This window comes from Meles meles, chromosome 14 (assembly GCF_922984935.1).
Source record: "Meles meles chromosome 14, mMelMel3.1 paternal haplotype, whole genome shotgun sequence".
NCBI lineage: Eukaryota > Metazoa > Chordata > Mammalia > Carnivora > Mustelidae > Meles > Meles meles.
The window spans coordinates 25,148,942-25,169,562 of NC_060079.1; the positions used below are offsets into that span (position 1 = coordinate 25,148,942).

The 20,621-nt window shown below is 35.4% G+C and overlaps 1 protein-coding gene across 2 annotated transcripts in view; it reads right to left on the reverse strand.

The window, feature by feature from the left end:
- FNDC3A (fibronectin type III domain containing 3A) overlaps positions 1-20,621 on the reverse strand; it is a 167,631-nt gene that overhangs the window by 41,238 nt on the left and 105,772 nt on the right. For both annotated transcript variants that reach the window (XM_045977988.1, XM_045977989.1), the window contains 5 exons: positions 18,141-18,410; positions 16,519-16,577; positions 8,004-8,161; positions 3,708-3,767; positions 2,291-2,429 (listed from right to left, as the gene is read on the reverse strand). In XM_045977988.1, coding sequence (XP_045833944.1) covers positions 2,291-2,429; positions 3,708-3,767; positions 8,004-8,161; positions 16,519-16,577; positions 18,141-18,410 — 686 coding nt within the window. The remainder of the gene's footprint in view (positions 1-2,290; positions 2,430-3,707; positions 3,768-8,003; positions 8,162-16,518; positions 16,578-18,140; positions 18,411-20,621) is intronic.

Here is a 20,621-nt window from a genome sequence, read left to right on the forward strand (position 1 = left end):
CCTCCCAAAATCTTTATGTATATATATAGTACATACACACATACACATACATACACACACACAAAAAATAAGGGTAAACACGATGAAGGGATGGAATATGACTGTAAAGATGAAAATTTAATAAAAATTCTACAAAATGAGTTGATAAGGCAAGTTGGTTGGGAAAAGAAAGAAAAAGAAGGTAGAAAGAATCTGCTCAGGCTGGAGACTAGAACAAAGCCCTGTGCTAGATTCAGGATATATTTTGATTTAATAGAAGAAGTTGTATCCCAAAGTTTTTTAGAAGAAAAAACCCTATATGTATACAAAAAATAAAGTTAGATATAATGAAGGATAAAATATGACTATAATAATGAAGGTTCCAGAAGATTTTCTTTAAAGAAAGGTATTGTTAAGATAAACTAGTTAAGGGGCGCCTGGGTGGCTCAGTGGATTAAGCTGCTGCCTTCGGCTCAGGTCATGATCTCAGGGTCCTGGGATCGAGCCCCGCATGGGGCTCTCTGCTCCGCGGGGAGCCTGCTTCCTCCTCTCTCTCTGTCTGCCTCTCTGCCTACTTGTGATCTCTCTCTCTGTCAAATAAATAAATAAAATCTTAAAAAAAAAAAAGATAAACTAGTTAAAAAATGTTAAAAGAGGAAAGAGTAAAAGTTAAACAATCAGGATAAGAAAAAAAATAAAATTAAAAAAATTTAATTAACTATGCAAGACTAAAGAATCAGGGGAGAAAGCCATGAATTCCAGGCTTTGCTTTCCCCTCCTCTGGAGTTCTGCTGTTCTTGATCAGTGAGCTTGGTCTCGGAAGGATGTTTTTGTGGATCTTCTGAGGGAGGGGCCTGTTGTAGTGATTCTCCAGTGTCTGCCAGAGGCGGAATTGCACCGCCCTTTCCAGAGGCCGGGCTAAGTAATCTGCTCCGATTTGCTCTCAGGAGCTTTTGTTCCCTGAACGGTTTCTGGTTTCCGTAGAGCTTTGGAGGATGGGAATGAAAATGGCGGCCTCCCAATCTCAGGCATGGAGGAGCCGAGAGCTCAGGGATCCACTCCTCAGTGCACTCTTGGAGAAAAGTGCTCAATCACTCCTGCCTCCCTGGTCTCTGGCCGCGCTCCGAGCTCACCTGGCCTGTGATTGAGCGTTTCTGTCTCTCGCTCAAGGCCCTGTTTGGAGTCTCCAAACCCAGCAGATTCCTGCTGCTCTGCTCTTCCAGGGCGTTCTCCCTGGATCTGCCATTTGTGGGGTCCCTACTTAAAGAGCAGTGGCCTGACTGTACTACAGATCATACTTTAAGGTAGAGAGCTCACTCCTCGCCTCCATCTCTATAGGCGGCTTCCCCGCTCTAATACCTGCGAGCTCTGCTACACTCAGACACCCTGATCCTTCTGTGACCCCATGGGATCTGAGACCACACTGTCCCCGTGAGGGCTCCAGACCCTTTTAGCCTCTGGAGTGATGTCCCTCAGTGGAGCACTTTTAAAAGTTCTGATTTTGTGCTCCACTGCTGCACTGCTTGCTGGGAGCCAGCCCCTCCCTCTTGGTCTATCTTCTAGTCGGTTCGGATTCACTTCTCTGCACGTCCTTCCTTTCAGAAAGTGGTTGATTTTCTGTTTCTAGAATTGCTGCTCTTCTTCTCTTTGATCTCCTGTTCAATTTGTAGGTGCTCGGAATGGTTTGATAACTATATAACTGAATTCCTGCAACCTGATGTCATCTCAGCCTGCTATTCTTCTGCCATCTTGACTCCTCTCCCCCTATATTTTTATTTTTTTAAAGATTTTATTTATTTGACAGACAGAGATCACAAGTAGGCCGAGAGGCAGGCAGAGAGGGAGGGGAAAGCAGGCTCCCCGCCGAGCAGAGAGCCCGATGTGGGGCTTGATCCCAGGACCCTGGGATCATGACCTGAGCCAAAGGCAGAGGCTTTAACCCACTGAGCCACCCAGGCGCCCCCCCCCCCATATTTTTAAAACTATGAGTCTAGTTATTATGAACTTCATTTTATGATAAAATTTAGGATATAAAGGCATTGTAATGAACTTCAGAAGCACTGCTGAGACTCTCAATGCCATCCCATGTCCAGTATTGTAAGGACTGCTAATTATGTATCAGTCTTTTCCACCATATTTACACATAGTAAGAAAAAACCATTAAGAGTATTATTTTAAGATTTAGTATATGTAAAGAAGAAGAAGTTACCTTCAAGTTCTTTTTTGTTTCCAGACAAGAACAACTGAAATTGGGGAGGGGGGAGGAAGGAGTAAATGTCCAGTTGGAAAGCACTCTAAAGAATATTCTTACCTTCCATTGCAAAGTGAGTGAATTTTTGGTCCGATTGGCTATCCTGGGTGGATTAGGTATGTCAGGTTCACAGCTTAAGGTGGTAAAGCTTTCAGCTTCTGAAGGAGTTCCCTTCATAGAATTGTATTCTGCTTGGACTCTATGGCAATAAAAATAAATAGTTTTGAACAGTAGAATCATTGTATCCTACCTTCAATAGACATCAACCTTTAAGTACTTGCAAATCAGTAAGGTGTCTTCCAAATGTTCTATCAAGAGCACCTGGCTAGCTCAGTTGGTGAAATATGACTCTTGATCTCCAGGCTGGGGTTTCAAGACCCATGTTGGGTGTAGGGATTACTTAAAGTCTTTAAAAGAAAAAAAAATGCGTGTCAAAGTAAAAGATGGCTCTTTAAAAAAGAAATACAGGATAGACTAGAGGCTTCATCCTATTTCTTGACTGTAACACAAAGTAAGAAATACATCTTAAGTTATGACAGCATATCACAACTATATGATATGTACTTGCTCATACACACACTCAAGAAAGAAAAGTGTCCTGCAACTATCTCTAAGGGATATATTCAGATACCTTCTATTTTATTTGATTATTTAATTAAAAATTGCTGACTATAACCCCCAAATTTCATGATTTAATAATGGCTGCAGCCTACAGTTTGAAAGTGCTAAGTTGGACAATACTTCGGCTTTATCCACAGAAAGTATAATTGAAGACTTAATTTAATAGTTTAATAGGAATAATCCCAACCACAAATGGGGGGACTAACCAAATATAGATTAATGAGTCCTAGCTGGGGAGGCTTTAGTATGTAAAATGTTGGTAAATTATAATAGAACCATGCAGAATAAAACAGTATTTAAGTAACCTCTCAGTTAAATGCTGTGAATTTTCTAAGATTTTATTTTTAAGTAATCTCTATACCCAATGTGGGGCTTGAACTCACAACTCCAAGATCAAGAGTTGCATGCTCCACTGACTAAGCCAGCCAGGCACCCCTAAGTGCTGTGAAAATTTTAATTTAATATCCCAAACTCTTTCTAAAACATGATGTAGTAAAAATACAATAAGTACAAATCAACAATTATTAATGCTCCTGTTCTGCAAAAATTTCAAACGCGAGGAGTTTTCCACGTGCATATAATATGCAGACATATTATACTTATTATCTGTATATTCATTCCAATCCCAAGGTCCTACAAACAGGATGACTAACCCTTCAACATAACATTTCAGTTAAATGTTTTTGGTTTTTTTGGGAAACATGTTGATAACCGTACCAAAAGAAAAACCAAAGTCCACAAATTCATGTTTTTAATCCAAAATGAATAATTATATTATATTCCAGACTTTTAACGAAATTATTTAAAAAACTACCTATGCTCTATCATACTAAGACAACATGTAGAAATTCCTTACTTTGCATGGTAATCTGTAGCTGGTTTGAGATCATTTAAAGTGACACTTGTTTCTTCTCCCCTGGGGGAAAAAAAGGAACATTTAACAGTCTGATAAAGAAGAATTTCCAGAGGATTAACATTACATACACTTCAGTTTGTGGCAGTTTATGAAATTACACTGTTTCTTACTTTACCAGTTGCAACCAAATTCAGGTTCCATCAATACAGAATTTGTGTAATAAGCCTATATACCAAACTTAAGTTATATACCTGCATACCACTTTAAAACAGAAAGGTGTCCAAACAGTGGGTGCACAGAGGAGTTAAGATGGTGGAGGAGTAGGGGCTCCTAAGGTTGCCTATTCCCTCCAATATGGCTAGATAAGTATCAAATCATTCTAAACAAACAAGAAATCAATCTGAGGACCGAGAGAACAAAATGGCCACCTGTGGAAGGTAAGAGCTGTGGAGAGTTCATCTGGGGAGAGAACGGCTGTAGGTGCTGTGGAGGGGCGGGAGCCCTGATCATGGAAAGAGGAGTGAGAGAGAGAGAGAGAGGGAGAAAATGAAAAAGTGAAGCAGCAGGCAGGAGATTACAAGAAAAAAATCTTCCCCCAAACCAGTGACTAAGAAAAGAAGAGGGGCTGATTATGGCAAATTTTTGTAAGCAGTAGAGCTCAAAGTCTTAAGATTTATAAGTCTGTGCCATTGGTGGGACATTATTGTCTGGTCCTACTGGCAGACTTAGCAGTGCTCTGGTGGGGAAGAAAGGCAGAGACCTGGGAGTGGGCAGTGTGGTCTGAAGATGCCCTGGGTCACAGAGAGAAGAACAGTTCCCTTTTTTGGAGTGCATTTGGGAATGGTGGATGGCCTCTCTGGGGGCAAAAGTGTGGTCTGAAGATGCCCTGGGTCACAGAGAGAAGAACAGTTCCCTTTTTTGGAGTGCATTTGGGAATGGTGGATGGCCTCTCTGGGGGCAAAAGAACTGGCAGCACCAATGTGCATAATACACACACACACACACACACACACACACGAAGCTCTACTACAAAGCTGTTGTCATTAAGATAGTATGGTACTAGTAGAAAAACAGACACACAGATCAATGGAACAGAAGAGAAAACCCAGAAATGGACCTACAACTATATGCTCAACTCATCTTTGACAAAGCAAGAAAGAATATCCAATGAAAAAAGATAATCTCGTCAACAAATGGTGTTGGGAAAACTGGATAGCCACATGCATAAGAATGAAACTGGGTCACTTTCTTATGCCACACACAAAATCAGAAAGGGATGAAAGACCTAAACATGAGATAGGAATTGAGGAGAAAGCAGGCAGCAATCTCTGACCTCGGCCACAGCAATTTCTTACTAGACATGTCACTGAAGGCAAGGGAAATAAAAGCAAGCATGAACTACTGGGACTTCATCAAGATAAAAAGCTTCTGAGAAGATATTTACAAATGACATATTTGATAAAGGATTATTATCCAAAATCTATAAAGAGCTTATCAAACTCAACATCCCCAAAACAAATAATCTAGTTAAGAAATGGGCAGATGTGAATATATACTTTTCCAAAGAAGACATCTAGATGGCTACTGAACACATGAAAATGGACACATGAAAAGATGCTTAACATTACTCATCATCAGGGAAACAAATCATAACGACAATGAAATACCATCTTGTCAGAATGGCTAAAATTAACAATATAGGAAACAACAGATGTCGGTGAAGAAGTGGAGAAAGGGAAACCCTCTTATACTGTTGGTGGGAATGCAAACTGGTGCAGCCATTCTGGAGAACACTACGGAGGTTCCTCAAAAGTTAAAATAGAACTAACCCTATGACCCAGCAATTGCACAACTAGATATTTATCCAAAGGATACAAAAATACTGATTCGAAGGGGTACATGCATCCCAATGTTTATCGCAGCAGTATCAACTACAGCCAAATTATGGAAAGAGCCTAGATGTCCATACACTGATGGATGGATAAAGAAGATGTTAGACAGACAGACACACACACACATGCGCACACATACATATACACACAGGCATATTACTCAGCTATCAAAAAGAAACCTTACCATTTGCAATGATGTGGATGGAACTAGAGTGTATTATGCTAAGTGAAATAAATCAGAGAAAGATAAATACCGTATGATTTCACTCATATGTAGAATTTAAGAAAGAAAACAGATGAATTGGGAAAGCAAAAAGAAAGAGAGGGAAGCAGTATTCTAAGAGACTTTTAAGGATGGAGAACAAACTGAGGGTTGACGGAGGGAAGTGCAGGGATGAGCTAAATGGATGATCAGTATTAAGGTGAGCTTTTATGTTCAGCACTGGGTGCTGTATACAAGTGATGAATCACTAAATAAAAAAACAAAAAACAAAAAAACAAAAACAAAAGGTGTCCTAAGCAAATCAATGGTATAAGCCAGACTTGTGTGTGTGTGTGTGTGTGTGTGTGTTTAGTCAGGGAAGGTATTTAGCTTATTAAAGAAATGAATCCAGTTTCAGTTATTTAAAAATTCATCTTTCACAATTAAAATGCTAAATAACCTGTGTATCACTGAAATCAAAAGCACCAAATTTTTATAAGGATTGTGTCACTTCTGCATTTTGTTAGACTATAAAATGGAATCTTATGTAAAATATTAGAGTTTAATGAGCATATTAAAAAAGTGAATATTTTGAAGTAAAGCATTTCACTCATGGGTACTATTACATTTTCACATTTTAAAATATAACAGCACATTTTCTTAAAATAATCATTTGTTACAACTATTACTTATATATGTGGCCAAAAAAAACAGCCCATTTTCTACTTCTTTTTTTAAAAACCACTGTTCTCTGTTCCTTTTCCTTTAGCCAAGTTTCTTTCCTCTCCACTTTATGGACCTTCCCCACCCCCACCATTTCTCAAATCAAAACCAATAAATATAAGAAAATGGGTCCCACTGAGGAAAGAACTGGGCAGTTGTAGTAGCATTCTGAGAGAGAGAGAGACTTAGAGACTTTAATTGGTGTAAAGGAGGTGACTAATATATCCCTCTTGTCTCTCTGATCAGGCTGCAAACGGAAGTAAATGCTTCCTCCTAGCAAGCAGCCATCTAACTAGAAATGGCCATTAGCACAAAAAGAAAACTTCTGTTGATCCTTTATCCCCTATTTACCTTGTAGGTAGCTTTGTCTCTTTTAAGATAAATGAACAGAATAAATACAAGGAAACGTCAATAGAGAGGAGGAAACAGGATATTTTTCTAATCTTATGTAACTAGATAGTAAATACTGGAGCAGTTTCACTTTCCTTTCTTCCTTTATTAGTTATTTTTTGAAAAGATATCAAGAAGGTTGATGTGTCCAGTGTTCTATGTTAATTATGATCATTCAAATGATTAATCACTTCCTTTATAATATTCCCAATGTTTAAATTATTATTAGTAATCAACTTCACTCTTTACTTTTTCATTAGATAAGCAACTTCTATATGAATAAGGACAAAAAATTATTTATTTTACAACTGTCAGTCATAAATGTCACAGTTTTAGCCACTGACTCTTTCTAAGGCTTTTGGTGTATTATAACACTTTTCAGCCAAGGAGAGAACTATGACAGGTTTTCAAAATATGATTATTCTAATTGTTATTTTTAAAGATTTTATTTATTTATCTGACAGACATCACAAGTAGGCAGAGAGGCAGAGAGAGCAGGGAGGCAGGCTCCCTGCTGAGCAGAGACCCCCCCGATGCACAGCTCAATCCCAGGACCCTGGGATCATGACCTGAGCCAAAGGCAGAGGCTTTAACCCACTGAGCCACCCAGGCACCCCCAAAATAAGATTATTAACATACCAACATACAAATGAGGAACAATGGTACTAAATTCATTTTACAATAGGGTATTAGCTTGACATATTAACAATTAAATCCAACTCTTTAGAGGAGCATTATATTTCATGAGTTCACAATCTAATGGTTCCCTATTTCCATTCTGGGTTTCTACATACAGCAATTTATATTAATGTCTCTGGAATATGTGAATAGTGAAATATCTACTAGGGAACCTACTGAAAAATACTAACGCAGAATGTAGCCAATGAAAGCAATTATTTCGAGCGCTAGGAGACAGATGTTTATCAGCTGGTATTTGGACTATATACATTGAAATCAGTATCACTTGTCAATTTATAGATTCAAAATAAAAGCACTGAGAGGGAAAAACAGAACAAAATTAGTATTCAACTCTTTATGATAAATCACTAACTTACAATATGGGAGGAGTAAAACATAACAAGTACTTACGCATGAACACTTTTGTATTTCCCATCTTTTCCAGTACTTGAGACCAGAATTTCATAACTATAGAGCTCTGGTACAGTAGTCTCATCTGTTTCACCATTAATGAAACTGGAAGGAGGTGACCAGGTAAGTACTACTGTCCTTGCCTGGATGTCTGAGGCCTGCAAAAACACAATATTTAAAAGCTCTTTGAAACAACTGTAATGTGAATAATGAACAGTGAAAATTTAATGAGGTTTCAAGATTAAATAAAATATATCTGTATCTACTTACATAAAATGGCCCACAAATAGAAACCTTTCCATTTGTAGATGAGATATAATCTGTTATAAAAGGGCAGATGGGTTCAATAAAAATTTAAAGACCACTTTGGGCCATTCAAAACTATTAGTGTAAACACCATGTACAGTTAAAAAAGAATAGGAAAAAAATCCACTTGTAATGTATTGAAAAGGTTCATTTCCTCAATGTAGAAAGTGTCTTACAATAAGAAAAAGAACAGAGAAAAATGAGCAAAGGTCATGGACTGACCAAAGAAATATAAGAAATGATGTGTAAATGCATTTGTAAAAATAAATGGTACACTAAAGCAAGGTATCACTTTTCATCCAACAGATTAGAAGATTAAAAAGCTAGTAACATCTCCATTGTGTTAAGGTAAGGGTTTAGAGAAATGGGTTGAAGTATAATCAACACACAGTGTTATATTTCCTTTCAGATGTGTACTATAGTAACTCAACAATCTGACATACTTCTAAGTGCTCACCATGATGTGTATTATTATTATTATTATTTTTTAGAGAGGGAGAGGGAGGGATGGAGAGAGGAAGAAAGAGAGAGAGAGAGCAGAGAGGGAGGGCCAGAAGGAGAGGGAGGGAAGGAGAGAGGGAGAGAGGGAGAAAGAGAGAAAGAAAGAAAGAGAGCAAAGATGGAGGGCCAGAGGGAGAGGGAAAGAATCTTAAGCAGGCTTCATGCTCAAATCTGGAGCCACCCAGGTGCTCCCTTAAGTGTATTCTTAATCCCCTTTATTTACTTTACCATCCCCAAACTCACATCCCTCCTGGCAACCACCAGTTTGTTCTCTGTATTTCAGAGTCTGTTATTTGGTCTCTTTACTTCTTTGTTTGCTCATCGGTTTTGTTTCTTAAATTCCACATATGAGTGAAATCATATGATATCTGTCTTTCTCTGACTTATTTCACTTAGTATTATACCATCTAGGTCCATCTATGTTGTTGAAAATGGTGACATTTCATTTTTTATGACTAATAGTCCACTGTATATATGGTAATATACATACCACATCTTTAGTCATTTATCTATGGATGGCTACTTGGACTGCCTCCATATCTTAGCTATTATAAATAATGCTGTAACATAGGAGTGCATATATATTTTTGAATTAGTGTTTTTGTTTTCTTTGGATAAATGCCCAATAATGGAATTACTGGATCATATGGTAGTTCTGTTGATTTTTTGAGGAACCTCCATATGGTTTTCCACAATGGCTACACCAATTTGCATTCCCACCAAAAGTATACAAGGGTTCCCTTTTCTCCACATTCCTGCCAATGCCTGTTATTTCCTGTCTTTTTGATTTTAGCCATTCTGAGAGGTGTAAATTTTCAGATATCTCATACTGGTGTAGTCTCAACATTTAAATTTCGCTTTTGCTGCCTTTGCCTAAGGAGACAGATGCAGAAAAACGTTCTACAGCCGATGTCAAAGAAATTTCTGCCCATGTTTTCTTCTAGTTTTATGTTTTTAGGTTTCAAGTTTAGGTCTTTAATGCATTTTGAGTTTACTTCTGAGTAACTATGTTCATAATTAAATAAATGTAAACTAAAACAAGGTACCACCTTTCAACTAACACATTAGGAAGATTAAAGAGCTAGTAATAGCCACTGTGTTAATGGTTTGGAGAAATTGGCACTCTCTAAAATGTAGTTAAGAATATATACTGGTAGGATCCCTGTGTAGAGCTACTTGGGAACCATTATAAAAATTTACAATGTGCTTATAGTTCAATAATTCCATTCCTGAACTTTTTTCAGGGAAATATCCTATGAACTTACATACATAAATACATGTACTTAAGAATATTTATCGCAGCACTGTTATTAATGGCAAGAAATTGGAAGTATGAGTACAGTTTCTTAACACATTACTATGCAGGTGTTCAAAAAAGAATGAGGAAAATATTTATGTGCTGACATTTAAACATGTCCTTAATATATTGATGCTATGTAATGGGAAAAGGGAAGCTACAAAGCAGTATGTATGCTATGATCTCAGTTGTGTTAAAAAAAATTTAAAAATGCACACAAGTATCTGGAAATATACTGTACAAATGTACTAGTTCTCACCTTCGGGGATTTTGTGCATATGTGTGGTGGGATACAGGGAGAGTTGTGAGAAAAAACAGAAGGTCTTCGTAGTATTTTGTACATTCTGGATTACTGGAATAATTTATGCATATGTATTCTTTTATAATAAAAATGTAATAAAGAGGGAAAAAAGCCTAAGGATTAAACTAAAGGTTGGTAAGAAAGGTTATCAGATCACACCTAGACTCTAATGTAAAAGCTTGCTTTAAAATTATCTATATTTAGGGGTGCCTGGGTGACTCAGTCATTAAGTGTCTGCCTTCAGCTTAGGTCATGGACCCAGGGTCCTGGGATTGAGCCCCCATCAGGCTCTGCTCAGCAGAGCAGACGCTCTCCCACTGCCCCTGCTTGTGTTCCCTCTCTTGCTGTGTCTCTGTCAAATAAATAAAATCTTAAAAAAAATTATATTTAATGACTATCCCAGTGTTTCTAAACATAAAACCACCGACCACTAGGATGAGGACCACCTCTATCTTAATTAGGCAGTATAAGCAGTCTCTATACAAGCATGGCATTTTCCCCTTCTCAAAGTTCTTAAAGCCTGAATAAATTTAGAATGCTATTACTGTATATATTCTGCTTCTGTTAAAACACAGAAATATATTTTACTTACTGGTTACTGTAGCTTTTTTTTTTTTAAAGAAACCTACTGTTAACATACATATATGTACAACCTTTCAAGTACTCTGAATTTGAATGTACTTTCAAGTATACTATACTTGGAATCTGATTTTATGAGAATCTGATTTATCCTAACTGTTAAACTGTGAAAATAAGTAAGTGAACAATACTCTGAAAGTAGGTCAGCCAAAAGCATGAACTGGCATCTACTTTTTGAAGTTGACTTAAAAGTATAGGTGGTAGAGAGGAACTTAAGGAGGAAGGCAAAAGACTTGCCACTAATTTGCTTGATGATACTGAACTCTCAAACTTTAGGGTCCCAGGTCTCACCTACAAAAGTGAGTGGCTGAGTGAGATGATTTACTTACCATAACTAATCAAGTATAATATTTTAAAAAAGGCTTTCATTTTGGAATAAATCTAAATTTACAGAAAAGTTGGGAAGATAGTAAGTATACAGAGTGCTTGTATACATACCTGTTGCCCAGCTTCCTCTATTAGTATCTTACATAATAATGTAATTTTGTGAAAACTAAGAAATTAACATTGGTAGAATACTATCAGCAAAATTTTTAACTAATCTATGCTTCTAACATTTAATTAAATACACTTCCAGGATATACTGTTGAATTTAGAAAATAAAAAAATTTAGACAACAGTGCTAATTTCAACTTTTCTAGGAATCTGCTTTTACAGAAAAAGTCTTGATTCCAACTCAGTCTATTAAAGTGGTATTTGATTACTTGCACATAAATGTTAAGGCACAAAAAAGGAATAATTACATTGGGGTTGCTGTGGAAAACTTCATGAGAAGTGAACTTTAAATAAAATTTTAAAGGATCTGGTTTGGAATATAATTTGGTAGAAAAGAAATGGGTGATTATTATAGGAATGAGTAATTTGTTTTCCCAAGTTTATAATTATAACCTGGTGTCCAAAGAACATGTATGAGTGTGTATTTTGGAAAAGCACTCTAGTAATTTCACTTCCATGGGAACCACAGATTAAGGGGAAAAGAGAAACACAAAGAACCATTAAGAGGATCACAGAGGAAAGAGGAAGACAGTCAAGTCTTGAAGACAAGGGTAATGGTTTTAAGATAGTAAGTGTGGGACAGTGTCAAACAGTGCTGGGAAGCCAAGGAGAAAAATACAATCTGAACAATGCGTAAAAATGCTGTTATCTAGTGCCGGTTTCAAAGGATTATTAAAGGGTTGTAAAGAAAAGGGAGGTGGACTTCAATAAAACTACAGTGGAATTCCTGTGTGAAGATGTAGTACCTCTGTGTGTATGTGGAAAGCTGGGGAAGAGTGGATCCTAGAAATTCGAAGTAAAAGAACTGATAAAGCTTGGATTTCAGTTTGGCATTAAAGATAAAGAGGAGGGGTGCCTGGGTGGCTCAGTGGGTTAAGCCGCTGCCTTCGGCTCAGGTCATGATCCCAGGGTCCTGGGATCAAGTCCCACGTTGGGCTCTCTGCTCAGTGGGGAGCCTGCTTCTACCCTGCTCCTCTCTCTCTGTCTGCCTCTCTGCCTACTTGTGATCTCTGTCATATAAATAAATAAAATCTTAAAAAAAAAAAGATAAAGAGGAAATGTAAGATGATATTGATATTGTGATCAGGAAAACTTGGGAGAGGTATGTGATAACTGATGAATATACTAAAAGGAAACAGAAAACAAAAGGGATCTATTTAATTCAATTCCTTTTTCGTTTTGAGAAACAATGGAGAAAATAATTTAGAAAAGATTAAGAAACTGATTTTCTATATAAAGTTCTAGTTGTTAGCAAAACATACAAATTTGGATATTCTTTTTTCCCCCAATTTTTTTTTAAAGTAAGCTCTATGGCCAATGAATGTGGGCTTGAGCTCATGACCCCAAGATTGAGTTGCATGCTCAACCAACTGAACCATCCAGGCGACCCTGAACTTGGGACATTCTTTAGGATGCCTTAGGAGATGTGGTTCTAAAGAAAGTGGTGAATAATGAGGGTAAAAAATACAGTTTGGAAATCATCTGAAAGGAGTATTTGCATGCTTACTTCAGAAATAAAATTTGCCCTTTTTTTTTTTTTTTTGGTTTCTCAAATATGTTATGTTCAATACTTCTCAAATGTTGGTCTCTGCAATACTGTCCCCACACTAACCCTCATAGTCCACAATGCCCAACCACTACTTTTTCTTTAAATTTCAGTTCACTGGGGCACCTGGGTGGCTTAGTCGTTAAGTGTCTGCCTTTGGCACAGGTCATGATCCCAGGGTCCTGGGACAGAGCCCCACATCACGCTCCCTGCTCTGCAGGAAGCCTGCTTCTCCCTCTCCTACTCTCCCAGCTTGTGTTCCCTTGTTTACTTTCTCTCTCAAATAAATAAATAAATAAATAAATAAATAAATAAATAATCTTATAAAAAATAAATTTCAGTTCATCATCCTTCCTTGGTGAAATTTCTTTTAACATCCTGTCAAGGCCTAGTTCCCCTATTATTATATATTCTTATAGCATTATATCTCTGTTCTGGCACTCCACAGATATAATCTTATATTTATTGCATGACTTAATCTACTAACCAAAGTTCTGAAAGCAGGGGCCATGCCTATCTATTTCCAGCTTTCAGCACAGCATGTGGCATTTTATTAGGGGTCAAATATTTATGAAGTAAGTGATACATTTAGTTTGGTGTTCTAAATGAACAAGAGCATGCAAAAACAACTACACATACACACACACACAGATACACACACACAAGTGCACGCTTGCGCACACACACCCCTAACCTACACTTCACAGCTCACAAATAATTTAGTAAAGATAAAACCAGAATGAACAAAAAAAAGCAAAACAAAACCAACAACATGACTTTTTTCTATGACAAGACTTATTTTACAAAATTACGTCTTCCTCATAATACAGGGCAAGAAATTCTTTAAAAGAACTGTTTTAAGATTTATGGCCTGAAAAATAATGCTTTTGATATTACAGACTGTAACAAGGAAATGCTGCTAGTACTATTATTTCATTCAAATACCAATTCTATTAAGGCTTGAAAATTCTTTTTATTAATCTAGTGATATACATTTGGATAGATATAGATTTTGGAAAGCTATTGACTGAATTTCTTATCAAACCTGCTCTTGCTTCAGTTTACTCATCTGTAAGATAGGGAAAAGAGTACACAAAAGGTTGTTCTAGAAATTAAATAATGCATATGTTTTCAAAGTACCCTGAACAGAGTCTGACACTAAGTAAACTTGTATTAGCTATTATTATGAAATAATTCTGTGTAGGTTTTACATTAATTTACATGTATAAGCTTAATTTTTTCAGAGACCTCAGATTAGAATGAAAGAAAACTAGAGCATACAAATCTATTTAGGGTTGTCTGAAAAAGTAGGACCATAATACTTATTAGATAAGTACTTATTAGACAGATAGACTTATTTGGTAAGTGACTGGATTATTTCAATTTCCTAACATGGTATAAAATTAAAAGATAAGCTTTTGTGGAGAGGGTAGTAAGAGAGTAACAACAACTTTTCTAATCTGTTTCCATACAAGAATAAAGCAAAGTATTTTTTTTTTTGTAACTTAGCACAAGATATTTTACCAGGGATTTTTTTTTTTTTTTTTTTGCAGGGAAGAGATAGGTTTTGTTTTGTAAATCAAGAAATATTTTTATCAATGTTTAATAAATGGGCTTATCCTGCCCGAGAAAGCCCTGTCATCTGCTTCCACTGTATCTTACACTTCTCCTTCCTCCACTGCACTATGTTTCAATAAACTAGTCTATTGGGGTCTATCTGACAAACTTGCCAGGATTATTCCTGCTTTCCCTCTTCCATTCCTTCCAACTTTTTCAACTTTTCTAACTCTTCAGAGGCTCAGAGAAGGTTTTCCTGATTGCTGTATTTAATGTAATTCCCCTCTCCTCAGTAATGCATCACATTACCCTATTTCTGTAAAAGCTCTTTTTACTATCACATCTGATTTGATTTTATATTTGCTTTTTATTTATTGATTATATAATAGGATCTCAATAAGTATTTTGATTGGTTGTCATTATGGCAATACTGTGACTGACTGAATGAGCAACTATGCAGCTCTTGAAAGAATAATGTGATGACACAGATTGCTAAGGCACAGCACAATGAAAAAAGCCTGCCACAGAACAAAAGGGTACAGTATGATCCCTTTTTCATAAAAAGACAATAAAAAAAATATATTCCAATGGATGAACACATACAAATAAAGTGAAATTGGAAACCCAAACTGTTAGGTAGGACTAAATCAGAGGAGTGGGTAACAGGAATTTATTTCTACTCCCTATATTCGTGCATTACTTACATATTTCACCATAAAGGAGTTCACGCATCACTAATAAAATAAAAATTTAATCTTAATCACTGGCACATCTATTAGCTTACTTTTAAAATGGAGTGAAATTATAGCTCCTAAAGCAGAGAAAGAAAAATGACTAATCTGAGTAACTGCAACATTTTGGTTTTTCCTTCTAGTTTTTTTCCTTTTTCTAAAGTCTTTCCTTTATAAGACTGTAATCATGGTATCTAAATAATTTGATCACTAGCACTGTTCCCTACAATAGCATCTTTGAATGTTTTTGGTTTTCAAAAATCATATTTTTAAGTGATTAAAATATTCTGTCCATAAAAATATCCCAATTTATGAATTTTGTTTGATTTTTATTAATATTAGTGCTGCAAAAAACATTTTTGTTTGTGTATAGCTTTTTATTAAGAAATGGGACCTCATGGTTTCAGAGAAGTTTAATTTTGATTACTAGTAAAAAACACTTTGGGGTCTTAATGGGTTTAAAAAAGTTCAATTTGTATGAGTTCTTAAAATTAATCTTTTGTCAAATCTGATGCAAGTATTTTTCCTATTAAAATCTTAGCCTTTATTTAGGTTATTTAAAAAATAAGCAGAAAATTTTATGTAGCCAGGTTTGCTGCCCGCCTTTTGCTGATTTTATTTCTTCTATTACATGTACACTTACAAAGGGTTGGAAAATATAAACCTCTTCTATAGCAACTCTTTTTGCATCTGGAGTTAACTGAATATATTTTGTATGGAAATCATATAGATGGATTTTAAAAAAACTGATAATCAGTTGTACCCACACTATTTATTACATCTTTGTTTGTTTCAATGATTTTCAATGCCATTCAGCATATAAATCCTAGTTTAAAAAATGAACTGACTGAATATTTTGTTTCACGAACAATTCTTTATGTCAGATCTATATTGATCCATTATTGATATCAAGTTTTTACAGTTTTTCTTTTCTTTTCTTTAATTTAAGTAATCTCTACACTCATGTGGGGCTTGAACTTAGGACCACAAGATCAAGAGTCATGTGTTCTTCTGACTGAGCCAGTCAGGTGTCCCTGATATAATTAAGTTTTAATTTTAAGCAAGGCCTGAACTAGAATACACCAAAATCCTATGTGAATAATACTTAATATAAATGTTAAGAAAATATATGCAATACTTACCACTGGCTTGACAATGTTGGAAAGAAGTGCTTCAAAAGCTTTAGTTTCTTCGTCTTTTTCTAAAAAAGAGAAAGAAAAAAAAGATTATTTAAAAATGAACTTAAATATAATCATCCCTCTCTTTCCACAATATGTATTCTGAAACTATGTTGGTAATCTGAGATTTTTATTTCCGAATTTTTACTTTAGTTCATATTCAGCAGTTTGTAGTTCTTCAAGATTCTTCTGCTTCAGTTTCTATTTCCATTTTAACTGTGATCCCTAATTATAATGCCACTATATATATCTGAACCAGTCACTAAGTTTTTCTTATACAAAGTATATTTTTATTCATAGCTGTAAAAAATACTCTCCAGAATTCTCATCCCCTAATCTTCTACCTCTTAACAGTTAACAAGTTAAATGAGTATTTCTTTCTTCCCTCCCCCTCCTTTTCAAAAAAGATTTATTTATTTATTTGAGAGACTGAGAGTGAACACATGGGGTAGGGTTTAAGAGGCAAACAGAGTGAATCTTCAGCAGACTCCTCACTGAGTGTGGAGCCTGACGTGGGGCTTGATCCCATGACCCCAAGGTCATGACCTGAGCTAAAACCAAGAGCTGGACGCTCAGCTGACTGAGCCACCCAAACACCCAAGTATTTGTGTCTTGGCAGGCCTTAACTGTGGTTCCCAAAATAAGAATGTAATTGACTTGACTATAACTTATATTCACACTGATAAATCTATAACTTTATCTTACTTAACTCCTGTAAAATATCAGTACTGAAAAAGACTGATCAGAAGGTCTCAAAAATATGGGAGAACATTTTTGTTAATACAAAGGTTAATGGGCACCTAAGTGGCTCAGATGGTTAAGCGTCTGCCTTTGGCTCAGGTCATGATCCTAGGGTCCTGGGATTGAGTCCCGCATCTAGCTCCCTGCTCAGCGGGGTGTCTGCTTCTCACTCCTCCTCTGCTCCCACTGCTTGTGCTCTCTCAAATTCTGTCAATAAAAATAAAATCTTTAATATAAACGTTAATGTACTAACCATGAGGCTATTAAAGCATTAAAATGTATTGGTGGGGAATAGAAATTATAAAGAAAAGGAACTAGTGCTCAGAGTTCATATGGTAGAAGTCACAGGTTAGGGTTAAGGTCCAGGGAAATAAGGGGATTTTAAGAAAAAAGAACTTCTGAAGAAAGTAATGAAGAATACTCATTCCTATAGAGTATATAGATCAATTAGTGAATGACATAATGAGTTGCTCTCAGGGACTTTATAAATAAAGAAGTTAGTAGAAATAAAAAAAAGTTTTGATAAAAACCAGCAGAGCCATGTCAAAGGGACCAAAAAAAGAGGAAAATTAATCTGGATGAACTTTACCAGGGTTTTTCTTTCAACAAATTTCTCTTAGGAAGTAAAATTTGCCATTTAGGTGAAATTACTAATTGAGCTTTCCCAAATCGTAAAAAGAAGTACCCTAGTAACAATTTAGGTTCTAAAACTTCTCACATTTAGGAAGGGTTGTTACAAACAGTTTATCTGGAGCATGATGAAATAATTGAAAGAATATACTTTTAGTTGATTAAATAATGATGAAAATTACCAACAGGAATAGATGAGTATTTTAAATAGTTACCTTCTACTTCTCTATCAATTTGTGCACCACCTTTCCCTTTTCCTGACTTATTCTTTGCTGATCCTACGTTTACACCACTAGCATTCTGCCCTTTTGTAAGCCCGTTATGTTCATTTATGGGAGAAGGGCATTTCTGGGGTGAAGATGGTGGACTGCTCATTTTATCTTTCTGTGTTCCTTGGCGATCCTTTAATTTTTTCTGCAAACGTTCATATGTTTTACTAGATCTTTCATCTCTAAAGTTGGACCTTCCATGTGTAGAGTGAGCATCTAGGAAGAAATAAAAACATTTTAAAACATTATTTACTCCAAATGCATTTATGACATAAGAAAGGAATGGGAAATAAATCTATTATATTGCATAAAAACTATTATAAAATATTTCAAAGAATAATTCTGCAAAACAAAGCTATTTCTGTTTCTCTATCTACTGACAGAACCAAGTTTTTTGATTATAATTATATATATCAAATACATTTACAGAGACATTTCTTCATCTTTTTCCAATTAACTCTTAACCTCCACAGAAACAGCTGATTACAACATCATTAAGTTATGATAATCATAACTGAGTTAAGAACTGAAATGAACTGTGCACAGTTCTTTTTGTTTTACTCTTTTGTAATCATCACTTTTAGCATCTCTTTCAACTTCAAAATTATAAAGGAGGTAAACAGAAAACCACCACCTGCCTAAATTCTCTTATGACTCAACAAAACAAAACTAAACAAAACAAAAAAGCCCACAAAAAACCAAACTGAATCATCACTGAAAAATAGTTATAGGATTTAATAAAAAGAAGTAAGTAGGATTGTTTAATAAGAACAGAGTCTAGGTATAAAACGCTGCATCTCTGGATATCAAAAACTCAAGGCTGTGATTTAGAAGAATGTATTTATTCTAATAAAAGTCACACAGCACTATAATAAAATCAATACACTTCATAAATACCATTACCTGTCCCAGAGTTTATTTTTATTTTAAATTTAAAATCCATAATGAGAAAATATTTTTTAAAAAGGCTCAAAAATCTTAGTAAGTTTTAACTTATCAGTGTTTTAAGAAAATTAATACAATACTTTTGAAATAGTACTAGAAGGATATGTACAATATTACTAGAATAAAAAACACATGAATTTGAGTATCTACATATAGAAGAATGAGTCTAGACACCTACTTCACACCCCATACAAAAATTAAGGTAAATCAAAGACCTAAATGTAGGAGATAAGACTATTAAGTTCATAGAAGGAAACATAGGTGTCAATTTGTATGGCTTTGGTTTAAGTAATAGTTTCTTAGGACCAAAAGCATAAGCTATCCAAGAAAAATCAGATTTCACCAAAATTTTTCTTTTCTGCATTAAAGGATACCATTGAGAAAGTAAAAAGACAATGTAAGAGAAAATATCTGTATATCATATATCTGCTAAGGGACTTGAATCCATATTTTATCAAAATTCTTACAACTTAACAATAAAAAGGCAAATAACCCAACTAAAAAAAATGGGTGCAGGATCTGAATAGACATCTCTCTAAAGAAGATACATAAATAGCTAATAAAGCTAATGAAAAGGTGTTCAACATCAGTAATGAGAAATAAGCAAATCAAAACCACAATGAGACACAAGTTGACATTCACCAGAATGGTTAGAATCAAAAGACAGTAACAAGTTTTAGCAAGCATATGGAGAATTTAGAACCCTCACACATTGCTTGTGGGAATGTAAAATGGTGCAGTCACTAGGGAAAACGGTTTTTATGCCTTTTCAGTAAGTTAAACATAGAATTACTATACAAGCCAGCAATTCTACTTTTAGGAATCTCTCAGGAGAAGTGAAAACATGTCTACATAAAAACTTGTATACAACTGTCAAAGCATCATTATTCGTTTTTCATAATGGATAAAAAGTAGAAACAACTCAAACATCCATCAATTAATACATGGGTAAACAAAATTATATCCCTATAATGTAATATTTTCAGCCATACAGAGGAATGGAGTACTGATTATGCTAAACTTTTGAACTAAGCCTTAAAAAAATAGCCCAAGTGAAAAAAAGCTAGACATAAAAGCCACCATATTGTATGAACATTTATATTAAATATATATATTGTGCATATATTTATATGAAAGAGCCAGAATCTCCTTTTCATGAAGGCTGCTACTAGTTATAAAACTATCATTATTAGGATCTAGTAGTAGGCACTTTGGCTTATAAACTCATACACAGTATGACTCTTGTCTAGTAGGACTCTTGTCTTCCATCACTGGATAGCTAGTTTTTAGATTTGTACCCCCTGTGGATTAGTATTTTTCACTTTCCTTCACAACACTGTGAATCATATCCATGTATTCTAATATCCCCTTCTGAATAACAAAGGATTTTAACAACGTGAAATAGCAACAGTTATAACATCTACTTTTTAAAATAATTTTCTCAAATACCTTTTTAAAAATAAGTCATAATTAACAGTAGAG